This window comes from Notothenia rossii (genome assembly GCF_949606895.1).
Source record: "Notothenia rossii genome assembly, chromosome: 3".
Lineage (NCBI taxonomy): Eukaryota > Metazoa > Chordata > Actinopteri > Perciformes > Nototheniidae > Notothenia > Notothenia rossii.
In genome coordinates, this window is record NC_136901.1 from 85,741,694 (window position 1) to 85,761,353 (window position 19,660).

General features: G+C 38.9%; 1 protein-coding gene and 1 long non-coding RNA gene across 2 annotated transcripts in view; both read right to left on the minus strand.

Annotated features, from left to right (window-relative positions):
* The window catches only part of LOC307033632, an 80,779-nt gene extending 71,229 nt beyond the window's left edge, over positions 1-9,550 (minus strand). Inside the window, exons 1-2 of the long non-coding RNA XR_013806587.1 lie at positions 9,429-9,550; positions 9,213-9,316 (exon numbers count right to left, since the gene is read on the minus strand). This is a non-coding gene — a long non-coding RNA (uncharacterized lncRNA). The remainder of the gene's footprint in view (positions 1-9,212; positions 9,317-9,428) is intronic.
* A 3,522-nt stretch (positions 9,551-13,072) lies between these two features.
* On the minus strand, positions 13,073-18,603 carry eif4ea (eukaryotic translation initiation factor 4ea). The gene is made up of 7 exons (XM_079670435.1): positions 18,467-18,603; positions 16,027-16,130; positions 15,746-15,841; positions 15,337-15,400; positions 14,973-15,086; positions 14,508-14,647; positions 13,073-13,756 (listed from the first exon to the last, which is right to left on the minus strand). Exons 1-7 carry the CDS (start codon positions 18,482-18,484, stop codon positions 13,642-13,644), a joined length of 651 nt encoding a protein of 216 aa, XP_079526561.1. The 5' UTR covers positions 18,485-18,603; the 3' UTR covers positions 13,073-13,641.
* Positions 18,604-19,660: the final 1,057 nt, after the last annotated feature.

Sequence of the window (19,660 nt, forward strand, 5' to 3'; positions counted from 1 at the left end):
AGGAAGGGGTCTAAGGATCAACTTTCTTCCTCTCTATCTATCCCTTTCTAACAGAGTACCTGTTATATAAGGCATTTATCTCATTTCATATTTTGGTCATTCAGAAAATAGCTACTTATCCGGCGCTGCTATAGTAGTGGCATCAAATGAGGCTGACTCAACAGATACCTAGGAGCATATATAACCACCACCCACAGCCAATTAGAGATGCACATGCATTTGTATTCCTACTGAAAAGCATTTTCTTTGTGGTTTAGGCAAAAATCAACCATGTGGGCTTGGTGCAGAAGATGTGCCAAACAGTGCGGATTTATCTTTGCCATTTTGAAACACTTACAGTATCACCATAAAAGGCAATGGTGTGATGCTCGTGAGCCAAAATGACATTTTGCACAGTGAGCAGGGTATGGAAATGTCATCAGAGAAAACAAGGGACTCCATCAGTACCACATCCACAATTTATGAATTCATGCATTCAGGCAGGTCAGAAAAAGAACCCTGGCACTTCATACGCCAGTGATGAAAATCCAACCGTGATCCTGCATGGTGGTTTAAGACAGGAGAGGGTTTTCAAGATAAAGCTTCTATAAAAAATGAATGACTATCTGCAACAAACACAGTGGCTCCTGAATCATTCATGGGTCATGTAATGGAAAAGGAATAAATGACAGAGGGAACCCTTTACGGAAACAAACTTCCCTGGAACAACAGGATTAAAGGGAACAAATGTCACTGAATCCCAGCTAGGCCTCTCACCAACACATTTATTTCCACAGTACCATGTATGTACGGCATATTGGTATAGGCTGGATCGATGGGAGAGGAGACTACCAGCTGCGTACACAATGACAAATGCCCATCCTCAACAAAGGGCCTATTCCCCCTGCACTATAATATGTAAAATTCTTCCTGTCTCTTTTTCTTTAGCTTATCCTGTCATGGATAATTATTGTCTTTATTTCATATATTTTATATAATCTCTCGATGTTATCCATTTTCTACTTTTCTTCTCACCATGTTCTGAAAGCTATTAAAATGTATTTAACTTGACGTGAATGAAGTGAGGTAGAAGTAATGTGGTCATTACATAGATAACTTTCTGCCTCTAACTTTCTTCAAGGCAAGTCATTGAAATGGTTCAGTGCATAAACCTCAGCGGAAAAGAAATTGCTTTCTTGTTCAGAAACTGAAAGGACATAATTCAACTGACCAAAAACCTAAATACCAGAGATTAGATCACCATAAAGATCCCAGCCTCAAAGAGATGAACGCCCTCCTGCCAAAACCGAGGTCACACAAAAGCCTGAGTTCTGTCTGAATCGCTCTCTCAATTATCAGAGTAGAAATGCTACAGAAGCATTCAAGGTCCCCGTATGATAAAGATGTCACAGTATGAGCAGCTCAAGTCACCAAGAGCAATGAATATGAATGGAATTTTATTCATGACATTTGAGCTGGAACATTCGGTAAAAGACTCCCAAAGTCTTGCAACAAGATACGTTCAGGTAGCATAAGTACAACCTCAGTGCGGTTGAGGACAGTGAAGCAACCATTGCTGCAATTTATAGTGTGGGTTTTTCCAATTCCTCTAATCCGACATGTATCAAATGACTTACTTAGATCTATATATTGTGCAGCAACAAAAGGCCTTGGCTGTCTGAGAGGCTTGGGCAAGGTTTGTAAATAAAGCTGCATACATTTTGTCTTTTGCAAAAGTAAGACATTTTCAAATCCTACATCTAGTGAAATAAGTAACACATTCAAAACCACATTAGTAGGTAAGGCTGGGCAATATATTATTTTTATTATGACATTATAAAAATGCATTTGGTGTTTTAGCCTGCATTTAAAGGCTGCATAACTTTGAAGAAATTCAACATTCTGACATAACCAAACTGTTATAGGTGTTCTATCATTTGCATTTACTCTGAGTCATTATATCCACAACTTATTATTTATCAAAAGTTTTATTGTGTATTATTTTGTAAAAACAAGGCACCAATATAGTCAACGCTACAACATCGAGGTATATGACGTATTGTTAAATTAGATGTTCTCCATATCGCCCAGCCATATAACAATAATAATAACTTAAATGTATATAGCGCCTTTCATATATCCAAGTACACTTTTACAAAGGGGGGGGGACACTAAACACATTCTAGGAAAACACAAATGGACTATAAAGAAAGCAGACAAGGAGACAGAAAGGCAGATGAGGCGAAGTGTGAAGTTCATATTATATGACTTGCCACAAATCAGAATGTAAAAGCATTAACATATCAAATACATTGAAAAAAAAAGGACAATAACTTAAGGCCCCAACATCACCATGCTAATATCCTAAACGTATTCTTCTAAATACCTGTTAGTTCAAATGGTTGTTAATTAGCATGCTATTATTATTATCCCTACATGTTAACATTATAAATGACAGCATGTTAAAACAGCTGTTTAAAAATCATGCTGATTATGCTGACACTTCAAAGAGCTTTAACACCACACACACAGGTGTTTGCACTCGTTTCGCTTGATTAGACCTCACGCCAGGAGTGTGTGGCCGTGCACTGTATTTGATTGACATCTGCTCCATTCATCAATGCAGAGTAACCAGGCGAGACTCTGGGGGAAGTCACTGTGCAGTAGTTCACTTAGGAGCCAAGCGAGCGGTTTCCCCCGGCATTAAGTCTTCATTCTCAGCTAAACAAACTTCCTACTGGCTTTCTCTTCATACTTGATGAACAGATGAACAAATGAATAAGCAACACACTGAATTGTTCCTTAAAGCCTATTCCCTCTATCCTCTATCTAAGGATCTAAAAACAGCACAAGACTTTATCCGGCACTGAGTGTAGGCAACAATGACAGAAAGATCAGAGAACCTCTGAGCTTGACTTGAGATGACATAATGTAGAAATGTTTGAAAACGGTGAATACAGCATCAAATAAAAGGCAGCTGTCACTCTCTTTCAAACACATACACACTTCAACAATATACACACACTAGGGCTGTACCCGAATATCCGGAGCCTGAAAAATGGTATTCGGAACAGCCCTAGCACACACACATACCACACACCTCTTTTCAAGCTACAGCTTTAATCCAAAGACTTTCGACATGTGCAGTTATATCATGTTGGACTTTGTTTATATTTCATTTCAAATACAAGGTGGCTTTTTCCTTTTAGCAGCAGAGGGAGAAAATCAATAGGCAGAATAATGATGCTGTTGTCTGTGCCGCTTCCACGCCTTTCCATCCACTGTCATGAATTTACGACACAAGCCTTCAGACCTCAACCTCGGTTTTTATTCATCTGCTCGTATTTATTTGTAACAGCTGCGGTGTGGGAGCAAGAGAACATGTGTGTGTGTGTGTGTGTGGTGTATACGTGTGTGTGTGTGTGGGTGGGTGTATGTGGGGGAAGAAGGCAGGAGATGGCACGAACATGAACAAATAAACTATTAGAAAATTAGAGAAGGATGAAGAAGAAAGAGAGGAGGTGTGAGAGAGCCGAGAGATCAGTGGAAAGATAAAGCCTCTTACTGAGGTGAGATTCTCTGACAGACCTTTTCAGCACACTGCACAGCTACAAGCAGGAACAAAAACAGGAGGGCATTGGTTCAAAAGGTTGGCTAGTGGTCCTCGTGCTCGCCAGCCTGCATAATGATGGGAAAAGAGGAAATGTTCTTACTCGGAACCAGAGATAAAAGGATTTGTAAGGGTATGTAAGTACAGAATAGGAGTCGAGAGAGCGATCAATAATTAATTTACTTTCACCAGTCAAGGGCAATTAACACGCTTTTTTGCCCATTACCCGCCTAAAAAGGGCCAACTCTGTGTCTCTAGCCCCTAATCTCACTGACCATTGTCACAATCGAGGATTACACAGCTAGCAAATCGATGCACACACACACACGCACAGACAGAGAAGACACACACGCACCCCTAAACCCTGGAGACTTGGATTAGCAGCAGTTTTGTATTTACAAATGTCGAACATGCAGGATTTCCCTGCATTAACCTCCGCCCTGAAGATCAGGATGGCTGAGCGAGTCGCTGTTAGTTTGCACAAACAATGCTCGGATCCTGTTATCCATCCCAAAAAAATGCAATTGGAAAAAATGTAATTGGATATCAATATCTGATTTGGCCTGAATATTTAGAGCAGAACGCAAATAGTTACTGCGGTGTGAAGCTATTTATCCCAGTAACGACCACAGAGAAGGTCGACATCTGAGATAACCTTCTGTACAAACAAAGTGTGGGGAGTGTTCCCTTCATAATGATTATTTATCTGCTTTGAAAAAAAAGGTGATGAGGGGCAGCCAGCGGATGTTGATTGTTTTTCTTTATTTACTCACGTTATGTTGCTACTCCCTCAGATGGAAAACTCTACATACAATACTTTATATGTCAATGGTGTCCTATATGCTAAAATATTACCCCTCTTAGATAATAATCGTAAACTCAGGCAGCCAGTGAGTGGTTTTCTAGATAAGAGATCTCCACTCCACTGCGTTCATCAGCCTTTCCTCGTATGGAATATGTTGCCAAGGAAACACCATTTACGTATGATGTGCTGACCTCAAAGTCAAGATCAAGCTCAGCATAAGAAGCATGTATCAGCAGCTCATTCTGCCCCAAAATCACCCGATGTAAATGGGTCATAAAACGCAACTTTTCAGGGAAGCAGGCTCAGAGGATACTCAATGATTTGGGAGTAGACCTTAACACAGCACCGATTCTGGAGCTATGACAGCTGTGATTACCGCAGAACAGACATTAGGGGAAGCTCATTTAACCAAGTCACTGCCAAGGGGTCTTTTTCTGCCCGAAACTGAAAAACGTGTGCTGAAACTGAACAAGGGGAGTGAGCTGCTTTTCTAAAAAAACAACTAATATGTAATAGACTCACACATATTGCTGTTTCATGATGATCTGAGCACACAGCAGCCAGGAGCAGGTAAAGGCCCGGACACACCAGGCCGATCATCGGCGTCGGTGGGCGTCGACACGTCCTACTCAGATTGGTGTGTCCCGCACCATCGGGTCTTTTCAGCCGGGCCGACGCCTTTTCGGCCGAAAACCCGCCGATTCCAGTCGGCCAAAGGCAGTCGGCAAAATAAATCACTCTGATTGGCTGTTCAGCTAGCGAATCAGTGCATGAGAAGTGAAACGGAAGTGAGGGACCCAAACAAACGATTAAGAAGGCAAATCTGAGATGTCATTGAACTCCAGCTCTAGACACAGGTTGGGGAAAGCCCCATGAGCTTCTCGCTGTAGAGGGAAAATGAAACGCACACGCTATTTGTTGTTTGTTTATATCACGCAGTCTCTTCTTCTTCTCTCGGTTATCACGCAGTCTGTCTTCCGGTTGTTGCCTCTTTTGAATGACGAATATACACTACCGCCGCCTGCTGGTAAGGAGAGTTATTGCCACTCACGCATGCACAGTTCGTAAGTGCTACTTGGCCGTCGGCTGAAGTCTTTGCGGTTCCAGTGCGACTGTTGGCCAAGACGCAGGAGGCGTGAGGCGACACAACAGTCGTGTTCCGTCGGGACGTGTTCTTTGGTGTCAGTATGGTGTGTAGGCCCCTTAAGAGTTCATCGTCTTGCTCAAGGACAAATCAGCATGGCTTTAAATGGAGAATTTATTATATTTATTCCTTCTGTATAATGAAGACCTGAGGATGTTTTTTTCTCCCCAACTACTTTTTTACCCGTTTAACTCAGTGTCATTTGCATGCCTCAGAGATGTATCAGATTTTCTTAATGTTAATTACAGGATGGTAAACACTAGACAGAGGTTACAAATGACTAGAAGCTCTTTTTCAGCAAACATTTTAAAATGGGTGATAATACATATCTTAACAATCCTAAATGATATGATATATACCTAGAGAAAATACAAAAGCAAGTGCAACACTTAAACATATAGTTTAATGAGCATAATTGGTACTATTTTGTGGTATAAGTAAAAGTGTGTACTGCAAAGAAAGGCAGGATCATGAGGACAAACTCTGTGTATTATTTGTTTAACCAGGATATAGGAGGTTTGGCCCTGGGCTGCTTATGGAAGGCTGACTCATAGCATTTTTCATATTGCTCTTCACCAGTATGCAAGATGTGTTTTTCTTTGACATGTAGGTTGTAGCATTTTGTTTTGTCTGCAACCTACCGATTATGACGCTGCATCCTTGACCAGGCTCTAGGAAAATGCCAGGGCAGGCAGTGGAAAAATAGACAACATGTTTTTTACAAGTTCTCCAACCAGATGTAGAAATTATAAAAAGCTATTCTGCGGACATAGAGTTTAATAACTGTGGGAATTGAACACATTATATTGCATTGTGTTACAACTTGCAACAATTTGCCGATTATTCTTTATTATTGTTTCTCATAATCAAAACTAAGCACACAAAAGACAAACTAAACTTATTACAGATGCTTTTTGATGGGTGACAGCAATGTAGGCACAGAAGCAGCTGTCCGTGTGAAATTACATCAACTTAGAAGGGCGGCCATCGAGGACGAGCACACTGTACTCTCACTCTAAAACTCAGTGAACTGTTATATAGATTAGCTTACAGTGGTTGTTCACTTCATTAAGCAATGCCATTTTCCAAGCACAGATACACATAGCCTATACCTTTGTGGTGCACGGCACGGACACATATTAGTTTTACCGTCTGTTCCCGGTCTAATTAACTGCTGATTTTCCGCAAGTACAAAAGGAAACAAACAAACAAACTAGACATTACCTCAGTGTGTCAAAGATAAGTTCTTGAATAAATTAGAACCCCAGAGCATTAGGCATGGACAATACAGAAAGCAATACCAGAAGCTAAGCCTTGTATGGAAAGTAAAATGCCTTCTGCATACTTGAACATGGATCTGTTTGAAGCAATTGTGAGTGCAAATATGAGCTACACGTCTCCCTGTTGGCTACTTTTAGCCCTACAGCCTTTCCATTTGCAATGAGTCAAGAAAAGTTAAATTTATTTGCAAAGCTTTCTCCGTCAAACAAATCTGTCACAAAGTGGTTTACAGAACGGAGCACATCAGTACAGATTAAAACTGGATAAACACAAGGAAGGACAAGCAAAGTGCAAATGTCAGCTTGGGTTCAAAGGCTTTATATGGAAAACAAAAAAAGGCAGGATTTTCAAATTATCTGTTTTCATACTGAAATCAATTCACGGTGACAGCAAAAAGAGATGTTACAAAACAAATGAATTGTGTTTTGATACAATAACTATCACAAATATGGGGTCTGGCATGTCTAGTTTAGAAATGTAGATGTCCTCAGGAATACTAATAAAGTAAACTGGCATTTTGTCTTTTATTATTCACAGCAGTCCTCCATGCTGCTTAGCCAACCCGTCACAAATGTCAGAATAACACACTATAAGTATCTTGATATGCACACTGTAAGCAGATGTATATGTATTGTAAGTGTTATTTAAATTAAGCATGATTCATAACTCTCCTTTTATTATTGGCATGTAATTAAGAATTTCATTAAAAGGTCACCAGATATGATAGCACAGATGCTGTATAAATACTAATGTGATGCTGTGGTCTGCAAAGCAGCGGAGTGTTGGGAATGTATGTATGAAACGTATTGAATAACGGAATAGTAAAGACGTTCTAATATATTGACTGACCCTGAAAAATATCACATAATATAAATAGGCTGTGTCACATGCAGTGTTTAGTGTGTGTGCTCACATGTTTGTATCTGTGTGGTATGATGTGAAGCCCCCCCAAATACTGCTAAATAGGTGGATTCCTCCCTGTAGTTCAGACAGAAAGATGACAAAATCATTGACTCAAGGACACGGTCAGCAGCTCCACGGATAACAGACCACCTGCTGAGCTTATCTTAAGATTCCTCAGAGGAAACAGCTGGTGAGGTATTATGAACGACACATATAGTTAAGTGACAGGTCTGTCGCGACGCACAGTGGGAACCAGCACCTCCTGCAGATGCTAAGAACCATCTACAACCTCTTATGCCCCAGCCTAGTCCAAAGTGGTTTCATACATGTCATGTCAGGGGGTTTCTAACTCCTGCTCTTGGTGGTACAGATGCATCAGTCAAGCGGAGGGTGCACGGCTTGACTCTCCCCGTCCCCTTTGTGCGATGTACAGGGGCTGGTGGGCAGGGGGTTGACAGGTGCCTAAGGCGATAGGGGGCGAATAGTAATGTGGATTTTTAGTGGGTGGGTTTGTGGGATAGGTATATAAATAAGACACACAGCAGCTATTTACAGATATTGTCTCTTTCAAGTGTTTGCAATAGACACACTCAGTGGAATCCCAATATCCTCTACCAAAATGTTTGAGGAGAATTGAAGGCTCAAGTCGAGTGTGTATATACTGCCTCCCTGTGGACAGTGTGTGCAAAATAAATAAATTAAAAAAATTGTGAAATACATTTTTTCACATTAGAATGCTCAATGGTTTATGAATTATCATCCATGGCATCAAAAAGTGAGTAGAGATATTTAGACAGATCAATGCACAGCCCAAAAAGAAAAGGTGTTCCGAGTTTGTTGTGCAATAAACTGAATGGTCAGCGGAGAGGGATGACATCAACAATTTGGAATGAATTCAAAATGCAGACTGTGAGTTAAGCCAACATCAGTGCCTGACTTTAGCAATGTCCTTGTGGCAGGTAAGCAGAGATATTTATATTGTACTCAAGTACCAGTCACAGTTTACAAGTGTGACAATAGATAGAAGTAAAAGTAGGTCATATAATTAAAATCATATAATGAATATAGGGAATTAACCACATAAACATGTCAATCTTCAGATCTTATGGCCAAACCAACAATATATGTATTTCTTATAGAAGGCCCCTGCAGCCTTTGCATACAACTGATACAAATTGAACTAGGCTAGATAAGAGGGTAACAACTCAACTGTATGTCAAATACAAACACAATAGGTTTGACACCATGGCAGGTGCAACCAGCATTATGAGACTTACATTTAATAAGATAACACTTCAGAATGAACAGAAGAAGAAAACATGCACAAAGCAGAACACACAGAAATGTAACAACAAATACAAATTATACAGGGGCTGCAGCCATGAAGACACAAGCAAGAAAGAGTAGCAGTTTTAACACAGTGTTCACAGCCATCCAGGGCTCATCTGGAGACATTCACCACAATGTGTGTGTTATTGTAGCTTACTCACTTGCCTGAAGTGCTTCCTCTTGTCCACCAGGAAATCCTCCACCATCTCTTCAGGGTCAGCCCTCGTTCATTTCCAATCCATCACCAGTCCACTCGGCCTCTGAGCTGCCAAAAGTTTTCAATCATTTAACAGTAGCCTTGAGCTGAATCATGACACTGTGTAGTCACAACTGCGACAGTTATAACAAGTCAAAGATAGTATAAAAGCCTCACACACCTCAATGAAGGAAGAAGTTCCTCAGTTCATGCAGAAATCACCGCTGGAGGACTAAACACGTGCGCTTTAGCATTAAGCATGTTAGCCACATCCAGCGTCCGACTGTTGGTCATCAGGGGTGTTTCATTTGGGTCAACGAGGTGGAGCATCAACCCAATATTATATACGGGTCATTCCTAGCATTCGGTGCCATTTCAGCTAGGGTATTCAAAAATAAAGATAAATAATTGTCCATGTTTTTTTTTTATTTAATCTGAATGATGGCTTGTTAAAGTATAAGAAAAATATTTTGGTCAAGCTCAGGATATTATGCTTAATTATTTATTTATTTTGTACCATCCCGTTACTGTGTGTGCAACTGTTACTGTGAAAAATAGTAACAGGGTGGACGGTAACAGGGTGGACATTTTATGCTAAACTTGGCTATTGCTACATGTGTGATGATAATCAAGCTAGCACTTGGTGACGACAGAAATACATATTTGATAGACATATTCACCATATTTTCTAAATGTAAAACAAATTATCAGTTCCACTAAAAATGAGCATAACAGGGTGGACATGTTATGCTTTACCGCAATAGTTACAGTAAGTTCTTTAAAACATTAGAAAACGTTGAAGGAAGAACGCATTCACTCTGCTTCTTGAAGATGATTTCCCACTCAAAATGTATCCTTCCTTCTTCTTCTTGAGTCATACAAATAGTACAATAGTAAAGGGGCGTGTCCAGAGGGATTCAAATCAGAGTAACAGGGGGGACATTCAAACAGGGGACACACACTTTATTTTCAATACTAATGAATTAATAACAACAATTTCAATTTGGTGAGGAATAATAGCAAGAGGGTCATACAACACTCAAAAAAATGTAGAATCTTTTTGAATTTCTTTGATTTATTTTTGTATATCTGTTACAGAAGTTGAGCAAACATGATTGGGGACACAGCAATTTGGCCTACTTGTGCTAAAATCTGAGTAATTATTTAGAATTTGTAATATCCTGGCTAAATAACATGGTTTTTTTATGGTAGAGGGTATAAACATTTAAAACCAAGCTTTTAAAAAAATAAGCATTAGACTTTTTAAATACAAAATATATGATATAATGTGGTGGGGACCTAAATGGCACCGAATGCTAGGAATGACCACATTTTTTCCTTTGTCGAAGAACAAAACTTTGACCTGAAAACATAAGGACTTTCCTAATGATCATATTGTAATGTTTTCAAATGTTCACAAACTCCTTGGCAAGGATGCAACTGTACTCCCCACCCCCCCTGACCCGGCCATTAAAGCCAGCAGTGTCACCTGAGAGTGGAGCTCTGCCTCCTCCTGTGCCTGCACCATAGGGCTGCACACACACCCTGCAGCTTCAGAAAGAGTCGACCAGCAAGCTCTGAAACTGCTTACGGTGCTACCTCCTTTATTTCCCTTTCACACACAGTTTAGCATGACAGTTTCATGTTACATCTGTTTTTTTGGCATGCAGCAAAATGTAGCAAAGTACTTGAGATAAAAAAAAAAGATCTACTACTTGTACTTGGCAATGAAATCTGATTCTGACTAACAAGGCTTTCTTTTTACAGTAACGAGAGGATTGTGTTACTTGCAAAGTAGCTGAAAAGATCTTCTGCCAGCCAGGTCACAAAACCTGGTGGAGGATATAGCATCTTATAAGGTTTAGAATTAGATGGGTTATGTTTATATTCACCTTAGTATAAATCCCACCTGCAATATTTAACACTGATCAGCTGAGTATATCATGCAAAAAGTCTCCATTAGGGTTAGGCCCTGCTACAAATTAGGAACACCACAGCTCTGCTTGGAGAGGTTATGGTGCAGCATTAAAGCTTAGGCTAAGTGGATGCGTGTCAGCCCATTATTATTCACATAATGTACTTTGTGTGCATATGAGGGGGAAAGCATATAGGTTACAGTATGGGAGGCTTGGCTATGATTCCTTGAACATCATATGCTAATAAACAAACATCACAGTTTTCTTTGATAAGATGGGCAGTGAACCCCAGCTAACTCCCTGTAAGGCACTCTTAATAGCCGCATTAGAGCGACTTAATAGCAGCATTATTTAAAAAGTGGAAAGTGACAGGTTTGTGCTCCCAGTCCTCATATTAAGGGACCTGATTAATACATTTTTGTGAAACCTTCTACTAATATACTTTTATACCCACCAGGACCAGCTGCAACATTAACAAGCTGCTTACATGTTAATGCATTTATAATGAAACAATCTGAGTAGGAGTTTATTATTAATAACATATGTTACTTAAGTCGTTTTTTAATGTAGATTTACAAGAACCTTTTACTTAAGTAAAGGTTCTGTATAATAGTTTTACCTATAAGGCCAGTCTATGTTTTTCTTGCATCTTCTTATCTCCTGCAACCTCTAGAGAAGCAGCATATTTATTTTGCATCTGCCAATTACAGGTGTCAGCTCAGGTTAGCACTTCCATCTGTCACGCATCAAATCAACACACCTCAGATGTCAGCCCCAAAAGGTGATCATCTGTAAAAAATAAAAAAAAACGGCCAAGAAGTAATAAGAAATACTTGGCATAAATCAAAACTTAATGTCACTGCTAATATATGATTGATTTGATCTGTCTGCATCATTGTCTTATTCAATACTTTTTGTTTATAAAGGAAGCTGGTGAAATAAGATTACAAGACAATATTTATTAGTAAGAATGTCATACAATTTTCATCTGCTTTTCATCTCCTTGGTGCAATAATTGAAATATATATGCTTGTTTGAGCTATTATAGGATGTCGGAAAAATAATGAAATTATCCATCAGAAGACGTTATTACATTATCAGACAGTTAATTACATCAACATATTTGATCACATTTTGTACTCATCTAGAGGGACTATAACATTGACAAGTAATTGCTTTATGTAACACACACACACACACACACACACCCACCCTTGCAATAAATGGACAAATAATCTCTTCGACCTGTACCAGGAGGGCATCGGAAAAAATCTGAGGCCTGAAGGATTTACTGGACCTGCAGCGAGTTAATTTACTTGATCTTGTGTTACAGCTGAACTGAGAATAGAACCACCAGAAAAATAAATCCACCAGGCAAGGTTTACTGCTCTTCCAATAGCCACAGTATGTCACATTGTTTTTTTTACCAACAGCAACACAACTAAAAGGGCTGCTTGTGTTTTGTGTTGTGAGGATAACCCTTAACCTTAAGACCTTTTGAAACATCCCTGTGGATCTCTCTTCTAATTTCCCTTTAGGTGTCTATCGTGTGAAAATGGTCCTTGATTGATTGGGTCAATTACAGGGAGGCTTATTTGATAGGAGCAGGAGGAGCTGTATTGCTATTCTTCTCAAGTAAGCGATCGATGTCATAGATTACTTAAACCCCTTTAAATCCAACTGCAATTTGTAAAACCTAATAAAGGTCCAAAGACAGAGACATAAATTACTGTAGCTACAACATAAATCCCTTTATATACCTTAAATAGGAGTTAAAAAAATGTGAACAAACTAGCCTTACACAAAATATCAATGTAGCAAATAGATATACCTGTACTCTCCTAAATAGTTTCCCCCAAACCACAACTTAAAGAGTTTCCAAAACATTGTCATTACATTTATCAATCAGTTGAAATAAAAACTTTAGCCCACTTTATTGTACATGTTTATTTTTGTATTTCACTCCTTTGTACATTTAGGTTGTAACATTTAAGGCTCATATCAGTCCCTGCAAACAAATGAAACTGAACTAGATAAGAGGAAAGGAAAGGAAACAGGGCCATCTAGGAACTATTTTATGCAACATAAGGACATTTAAATAATTGGTCAAACTGAATAACAAATGCACAAAGATGTCAAAACATATTGTAAATTGTCTGGAGTTACAGTGCCAGTGCTTTTTTGTTCTTAAAGAAAATACACTCAGGGGGGGATAACTGAAATACATTTACAAATATGCAGTTTCTTTTGAAAATGAAACCTGGGCATCAAAACATATTTTACTCATTTTAGCCCAACCACAACAAAAATAATATTTTTTTTTAGACAAAAGTAAAACGTTTTATCTGCACATACTCTCACCGTAAACACAAGCTTTGGTAAAGTGACAAAAGAAAAGCAAACAAATGAATCTTCACTTCAAATGGTTACAGAAAACATAAACTGGCAACTGAAAGACATGGTTGAGGATTGTGTTCCTCAAGCAACAAACTTGTTCTTGGTGGAGGAGCCGCTCTTGGTGGCGGTGTCTGCATGTGACTGGTACCCGATGATCACTTTTGTCGGGACTCCTAATCTCTCTTTGTATACTTGTCTAAAAACAATTATAAAAGAAAAAAAAGGCAGAAAGAAAAATATTGTATATTAGCAAATGTACACAGAAACATTTCTACAAAGTAGATTTCCCTCACTAATGCCTTTGTTACAGAGCCACTGTGGCTGCGAGGGAGTGCGGTCCTCTTTCAACCAGAAGGTTGTGGGTTCGATCCCAGCGCATGCAGTCAACATGTCGATGTATCATTGGGCAAGATACTTAACCCTGAGTGGCTTCCGATGGCATGGCCAACGGTGTGTGAATGTTAGGTCCTAGAGTAAGGTACACTGCTCTGTATGAATGGGTGAATGACATGTAGTATGTAAAGCGCTTTGAGGGGTCTTAAAGACTGGATAAAGAGCTATATAAGTACAGTCCATTTACCATGACTATAATCTGCGGTAGCAAACTAGTGTGCTTAGGCTGTCCAAAAGATGCATTTTTTTGCAACAAAGATTTTTTTCCACTGGTCTGAAAACCTGAAACACGATACTGGGGGTTTGGGTAAAATCTGTCAAATATGGAAATCTACCTCTGTACTGTAAGTAGCTTCGGAAAAAGAAACATTTTTTTTTTACCATTTATAAAAAACTGGCCATATTATTTAAAAAAAAAACTCATTTGAGGTTTTTATAGGTAGATATTTCCTTTACAATAAGAGAATGTATCTTTTTTTTTTTTTTTTTTTGTTTTTTTTTGTTTTTTTTTTTTTTTGTTTTTTTTTTAAATAGGTGTGGAATCTTTCAGTCACCCGATGTGTGTGATGGCATCTTTGTTCTCGTAGTCGGTGGTCCACACTGCTATTTTATCTCCTTTGGCGCGAACGTTTATGACGGCTCCACACACATCGTCACTGTGTTCATCAAAACCCTCACCCACAAGACACAAGAGCTGCAAGAAAGAAAGAAAAATAAAAATCAATCATTTAAAAATACACCGATATTGAAAAGCAGTTCCTGTTCAATGGCAGTAAGTAGTTGATGGTTTTTTCAAAGCAGACATGTTGACTTGGTAGATCAGGAAATGCACAGGTGTTACTAATACCATTAACAAGGGCTCCGTTCTACACCTAAAACCATAGAAACAAAATGCATTTCTATCATTTACACCTGGACTTTTCCGGCTGAGATGCAACAAAATGTACTAACGAAGGCCTCAAGATAGAACTAATCAAAAAGGTATAGTCAGTGTAGACAGTGGACAGGACTGAACACACCGTCTCCAGCCAGAAGCGATCCAGGTCTGCTCTACGCTGCTGCTTGGACAGAGTTATCAGCCAGCGGCCGCCTTTTCGGTTCCGTCCATCCTCCCACATGGGCTCAATCCCATCCTGCAGCAACATAAAAGTTCAGAGCTTACTTTACACATCTCAACATATATATTAAATGAACAAAAGGCAAGACAAAGGCAGAACATAGCTGTGATAAAAAAGGTAGAAAATAGTAATCTATTAGTCGAACTTAGACAAAGCCCTTGACAAACTGACGTTGTATCCCTTTACACAATCCCCTTGCATCAGCGTGATATCTATAAACAGAGGAAGCTAAGACAAAACAGTTGGTAGATAAAAGCACTCTTACCTTAAACAGCGAGTAGTCACAGCCAGACATCAAGTTACTGGAAAGCTGAATGTGATTGTATAGTCTAGGAAAGAAGGAGGATATTTTATACTGAGCTGAATTTAAAAAGAAAACTTTTTTTGGCAGGCTTGCTAAAAACCTGGTTCAGAAAACTTCTCGCTTTGCAAACAACTGACAAGTGACCAATCAAATGAATCTTGTTTCAAAGAACATTAACTGGCACAGATGTTAAGGCTTCAACAAAACAAGAAAACTCACTTTTAGAAGACCCAGTTTCCAAAATGGTACACTGCTTTTTGGTGGAGTGATGCAGGTAATTACATGTAGATGATTAAAGTTGTCTCCTATATTAGTAAACGTTGCTTTCTATATATTTTACTAAGGTCACATATCACAAAGATAAACTTACGCCCAGAAGTCTTCCACTGTGTCAAATTTTGAGATGAGACGAAGGTTGGCTTGCCATGTTTTGCTTTTGTCGTTCTTGAAAAACCAAAGAGCCCACCTGAAAATGAAAGAACATTTACTACATACAAATCACATGTTTTTCCCTCAAGTGATATTTCTCATTCACAATTAGTTTCACAAGAGATTTGTACATTTCCTATAATACTATTGAATCTCATGTTGAGTAATACATGCTGGACAGTTGTGAAAAAGGACTTAAAGAGAATAGATCTTTGGTCTTACTTGTTTTGTAGTGGATGCTTGATGTATGATTCAGGACTCATAACCTTTTGAATTATCGTTTCACATTTTTCCTTTCCATGATTAGCAGGGACTGACGCTGTCAACTAGGAACAAAAAAGTAGAAAAGATTAAAAAAAAAAGAAACATCAGAAGTGACAAAAAATGTAGTGGATTCTTCAAACAGTCATGTTAAGGGAGAACAAGTAAGACAACAAGAAAGGACAGTTTGTGTGGGAGGATAACATTTACTTTAGTATTTTTCCTTTTACAAGTCTCCGTTGTACCTTTATTCCTGCAATGCTTCTCTGTATTGTCATTTGGCATTTCAGACCAAATTAATTCCCTCTCTTTAGTTTAAATACCGTCTGGATTGTTGTTTTTAACCCTTGTTCGGGAGATTTATGTAGAAAAAAAATACTTTGACCAGATTGCTTTATTTTTGAGTTTTTTTTACAACTGTAAAAATTACAATCGTTTTTGCACATTTGTCTTTTTAAAGCTTCTCTCAGTTGTACCTTTATACATCCAATGCTTCTGTGTATTCTCATTTGGTAATTTAGAATGTATTAAATATGTAATATCTTTTGATAAAAGTATCATTTGAATTGTTTTTATGATCATTTTAAAAATATTTAACATATGACCAGACTGCTTTTGTACTTACGTTTTAGCAAATAATGTATTGTACACATTTAAAAAAAAAAGTATCTACACATACACCTTACCAAGTACCATACAAAATAAATTGTACAACTTAGAATCAAGTAGATTGAAGTAACTCCAAATGAACGTAACCCACTGACTTGTCCCTCTAAAGTGGAAAACGTCTTCACATAATGTAGCATTTTTGGACGTTTTAAGACTTGTAAAAAGCGTTCAAATTATCTGCCTATACTTATAGCATAAATCAAACAAATATTTTTGCATGACATTAAGGATTTTAGGAGATCTAAGCTAATTTACAGATGGCCCTGAGGGCCTGAGCCCAATAGAGATTGCCGTGAAAAATGCGCGCGGACGAAATGACACACGAAGGGTTTGGGGGGGCCTCCCCCTGGAACATTTAGATTTTTGCAGGCCTTAGATGCTGTCTGGTGCATTCTCTAGACTGAATTATAAGATGAACCACCACAATATTATATTGTACAATTTCAATGTTATTCTTCATTTCACTTGTTTGTTTGTTCTTGTTTGTGTTTGCTCTCTTGCATGTCCTGCATAGCTATAAGAAATACTTAAGTTGTTGGTCAAGACACTTTCCATCTGATGAAGGCAAATGCCTTCCCAGATGTAAAAAAGTAGAAAACATTACATTCAGTTGTAACTGCCAAAACAAACATTTACACTATTATGGCCCCTGTTAAAAATGTTTGTAATGTTATCTACTGTAAGTTGGTCGAACGAATGCCTCCTCATCCGGAAGCTGACCGAGCAGACCCGAGCAGCAGTCGAGAGGAGCCGAGCGCATCCGCGAAGCACACAAAATGGCGACGTCAGAGTTCCCGTTAGCCGGCAAATCTAAATCTCTTCGGTCAAAATAATTTCCCTTTAGCGTAATACCGCTTCAGTTGCGCCACTTATGTGACAGACAAGAATAGTCAATTCTAATGTCTAACACTTAATGTGGAGAAAGAGATGTGCTGTATGGGTTGATTGTGCGTTGATCTGTTGGTAATGCCTCGGGGTTCCGGTGGGCATGTAAACAAATGCATAATGCTGCGCTATACTGTGTGGCCTCACCCAGTTGCATAGCGACGCTTATTGTTTAGGTGTCTTTTAATAAGCAGGTAGTCATATCATTAGCTAGAACTAGCTGGATCTGATCGATATGGACATAAACGCGAGTGAAGTCTAATCTGACTGGAGAGAGAGTCAGCTGCTGCTGACGAGTCGACACGCAGCTCTGCATGATCACATGCAGCGGTGAGCGGACAAAACACACACTTAAGGTTAGAATATCACACGTAGCTATTTTAATTACCTCTCAAACTACCGTAACTAGTTATAGATATGTTTAGTTTCACTGTCGGGTCACTCATTACTGGATCCGCAAGCTGCATGACACTGGCATAATAGATTGCCCTCGGGCAACCAGCAGGTGAGGCTTCATTGCCCGAGCTAAATACTAGATGCCCCCGGGCCATCGGGCAGCCCTTAATGTCGAGCCCTGTCAAGTATATTTGCTCACAGTGCTTAGTACTAACGTGTAGCTCTCTGTGTGTAGAAGTTTCCATGAGACGGTTGAAAGGGTGACGAATTTTGGGTACAACATATTAGATAAAAAGCGCATATTTAAGCTAATTCAACGTCGTTGGGCTACCGAGTACTCATAGCCGTCGTATTTTATCTGTAGCATTTATAACATAGGAAAACAGTATTTGAAGAGTTTAAGTTGCCCACATTGAGTGATTTAACCAACAGTGTGTTGCATTACACTCACCACCAGAGCGGTCGCCATCTTCTGGATCAGAGAGATCCGAGTGCACGCTGAGCTTTTTGGCCTGTGATTAAAAGGTTAAACTAGCTGATTGGGCCACCTGGTACTCCACGTGACGCATGCGCAGAAAGACGGACTAATCACACTTGTATCTATAGTAGGACCGAGTGGGGCACAATTAATGTTACTCAAGTGAATTGAATTGTGAATTACTGTAGTTAAGTACCATTTTAAGGGACTTGCATTTTCGCTGTATTTCACTGTTTGCTACTTTGTACTTCTAATCTACTACAAGTTAGAGGCAAATCGTGTATTTTTACTTTAATGCACTCACTTTTAGTTACTTGGATCCAGATTTGGAATAATGGTGTGAAATATAATCAAGCCTTAAATCAGACTTTAGTTACACCTGGAGTAACATTCACAAGCTACCCTACCCTGCAGTGTATAGCCTACAGTGATTAAAACTAGCTGCACCTTTACCAGCTTCGATAACACTTTAATGCATCAATAATTATACCCAAACATATGATATATATTATTCTGAAATTGGCCAATTTGCATAATGAGTGCTTTTTCTTTTGGTATTTTAAGTATATTTTACTACTTACTTTACAATTACTAGATAAAAAAAAATCCAATCATATTAGTGGAAATGTGTGCAAAATAGATTTATTTCAAGTAATAGTAAAACTAGAAATGTAATTTTGAAATAAGACATACTACATTGATCCCAATTTGGGAAATGTTTGCGTTGCAGTAGCACACATTACATTTCATTTAGCTGACGCTTTTATCCAAAGCGACTTACAATTACCGATTACAGGGACATTCTCCCTGGAGTAACTAAGGGCTAAGTGCCTTACTCAAGGGCACACTAGTGGTGATGTTCCTGGGGGGATTTGAACTCACAATCTTTCAACCGTCAGCCCACCTCACTATCCATTAGACCACCACTACCCAACACAAGCAAACCAACAAAACAATAATTTAATACAAGAGATTATCAGTACAAATCCAGGCTTACAGAACAATAAAACAGATTGAATATCAATATATCATAGGAACATGTGGCCAGGCAAGGGAATCTGTTTGAGTGAGACAAATGTGAGCTTTTTGCAGTATAAATGAATAAGTAGCAGTAATGATGATGTCATTATGTTACATGTTGTATGGTTGACCCAGAGAGCCAAGGTG

What these genes read in the sequence shown, in the direction of transcription:
- eif4ea (XM_079670435.1), bottom strand. An exon ending in ACAGTGGAAGACTTCTGGGC is followed by an intron (nt 15,401 to 15,745) that starts GTAAGTTTATCT and finishes CTTCTTTCCTAG; the next exon opens with ACTATACAATCACATTCAGC. An exon ending in ATCGCTTCTGGCTGGAGACG is followed by an intron (nt 14,648 to 14,972) that starts GTGTGTTCAGTC and finishes TCTTTCTTGCAG; the next exon opens with CTCTTGTGTCTTGTGGGTGA.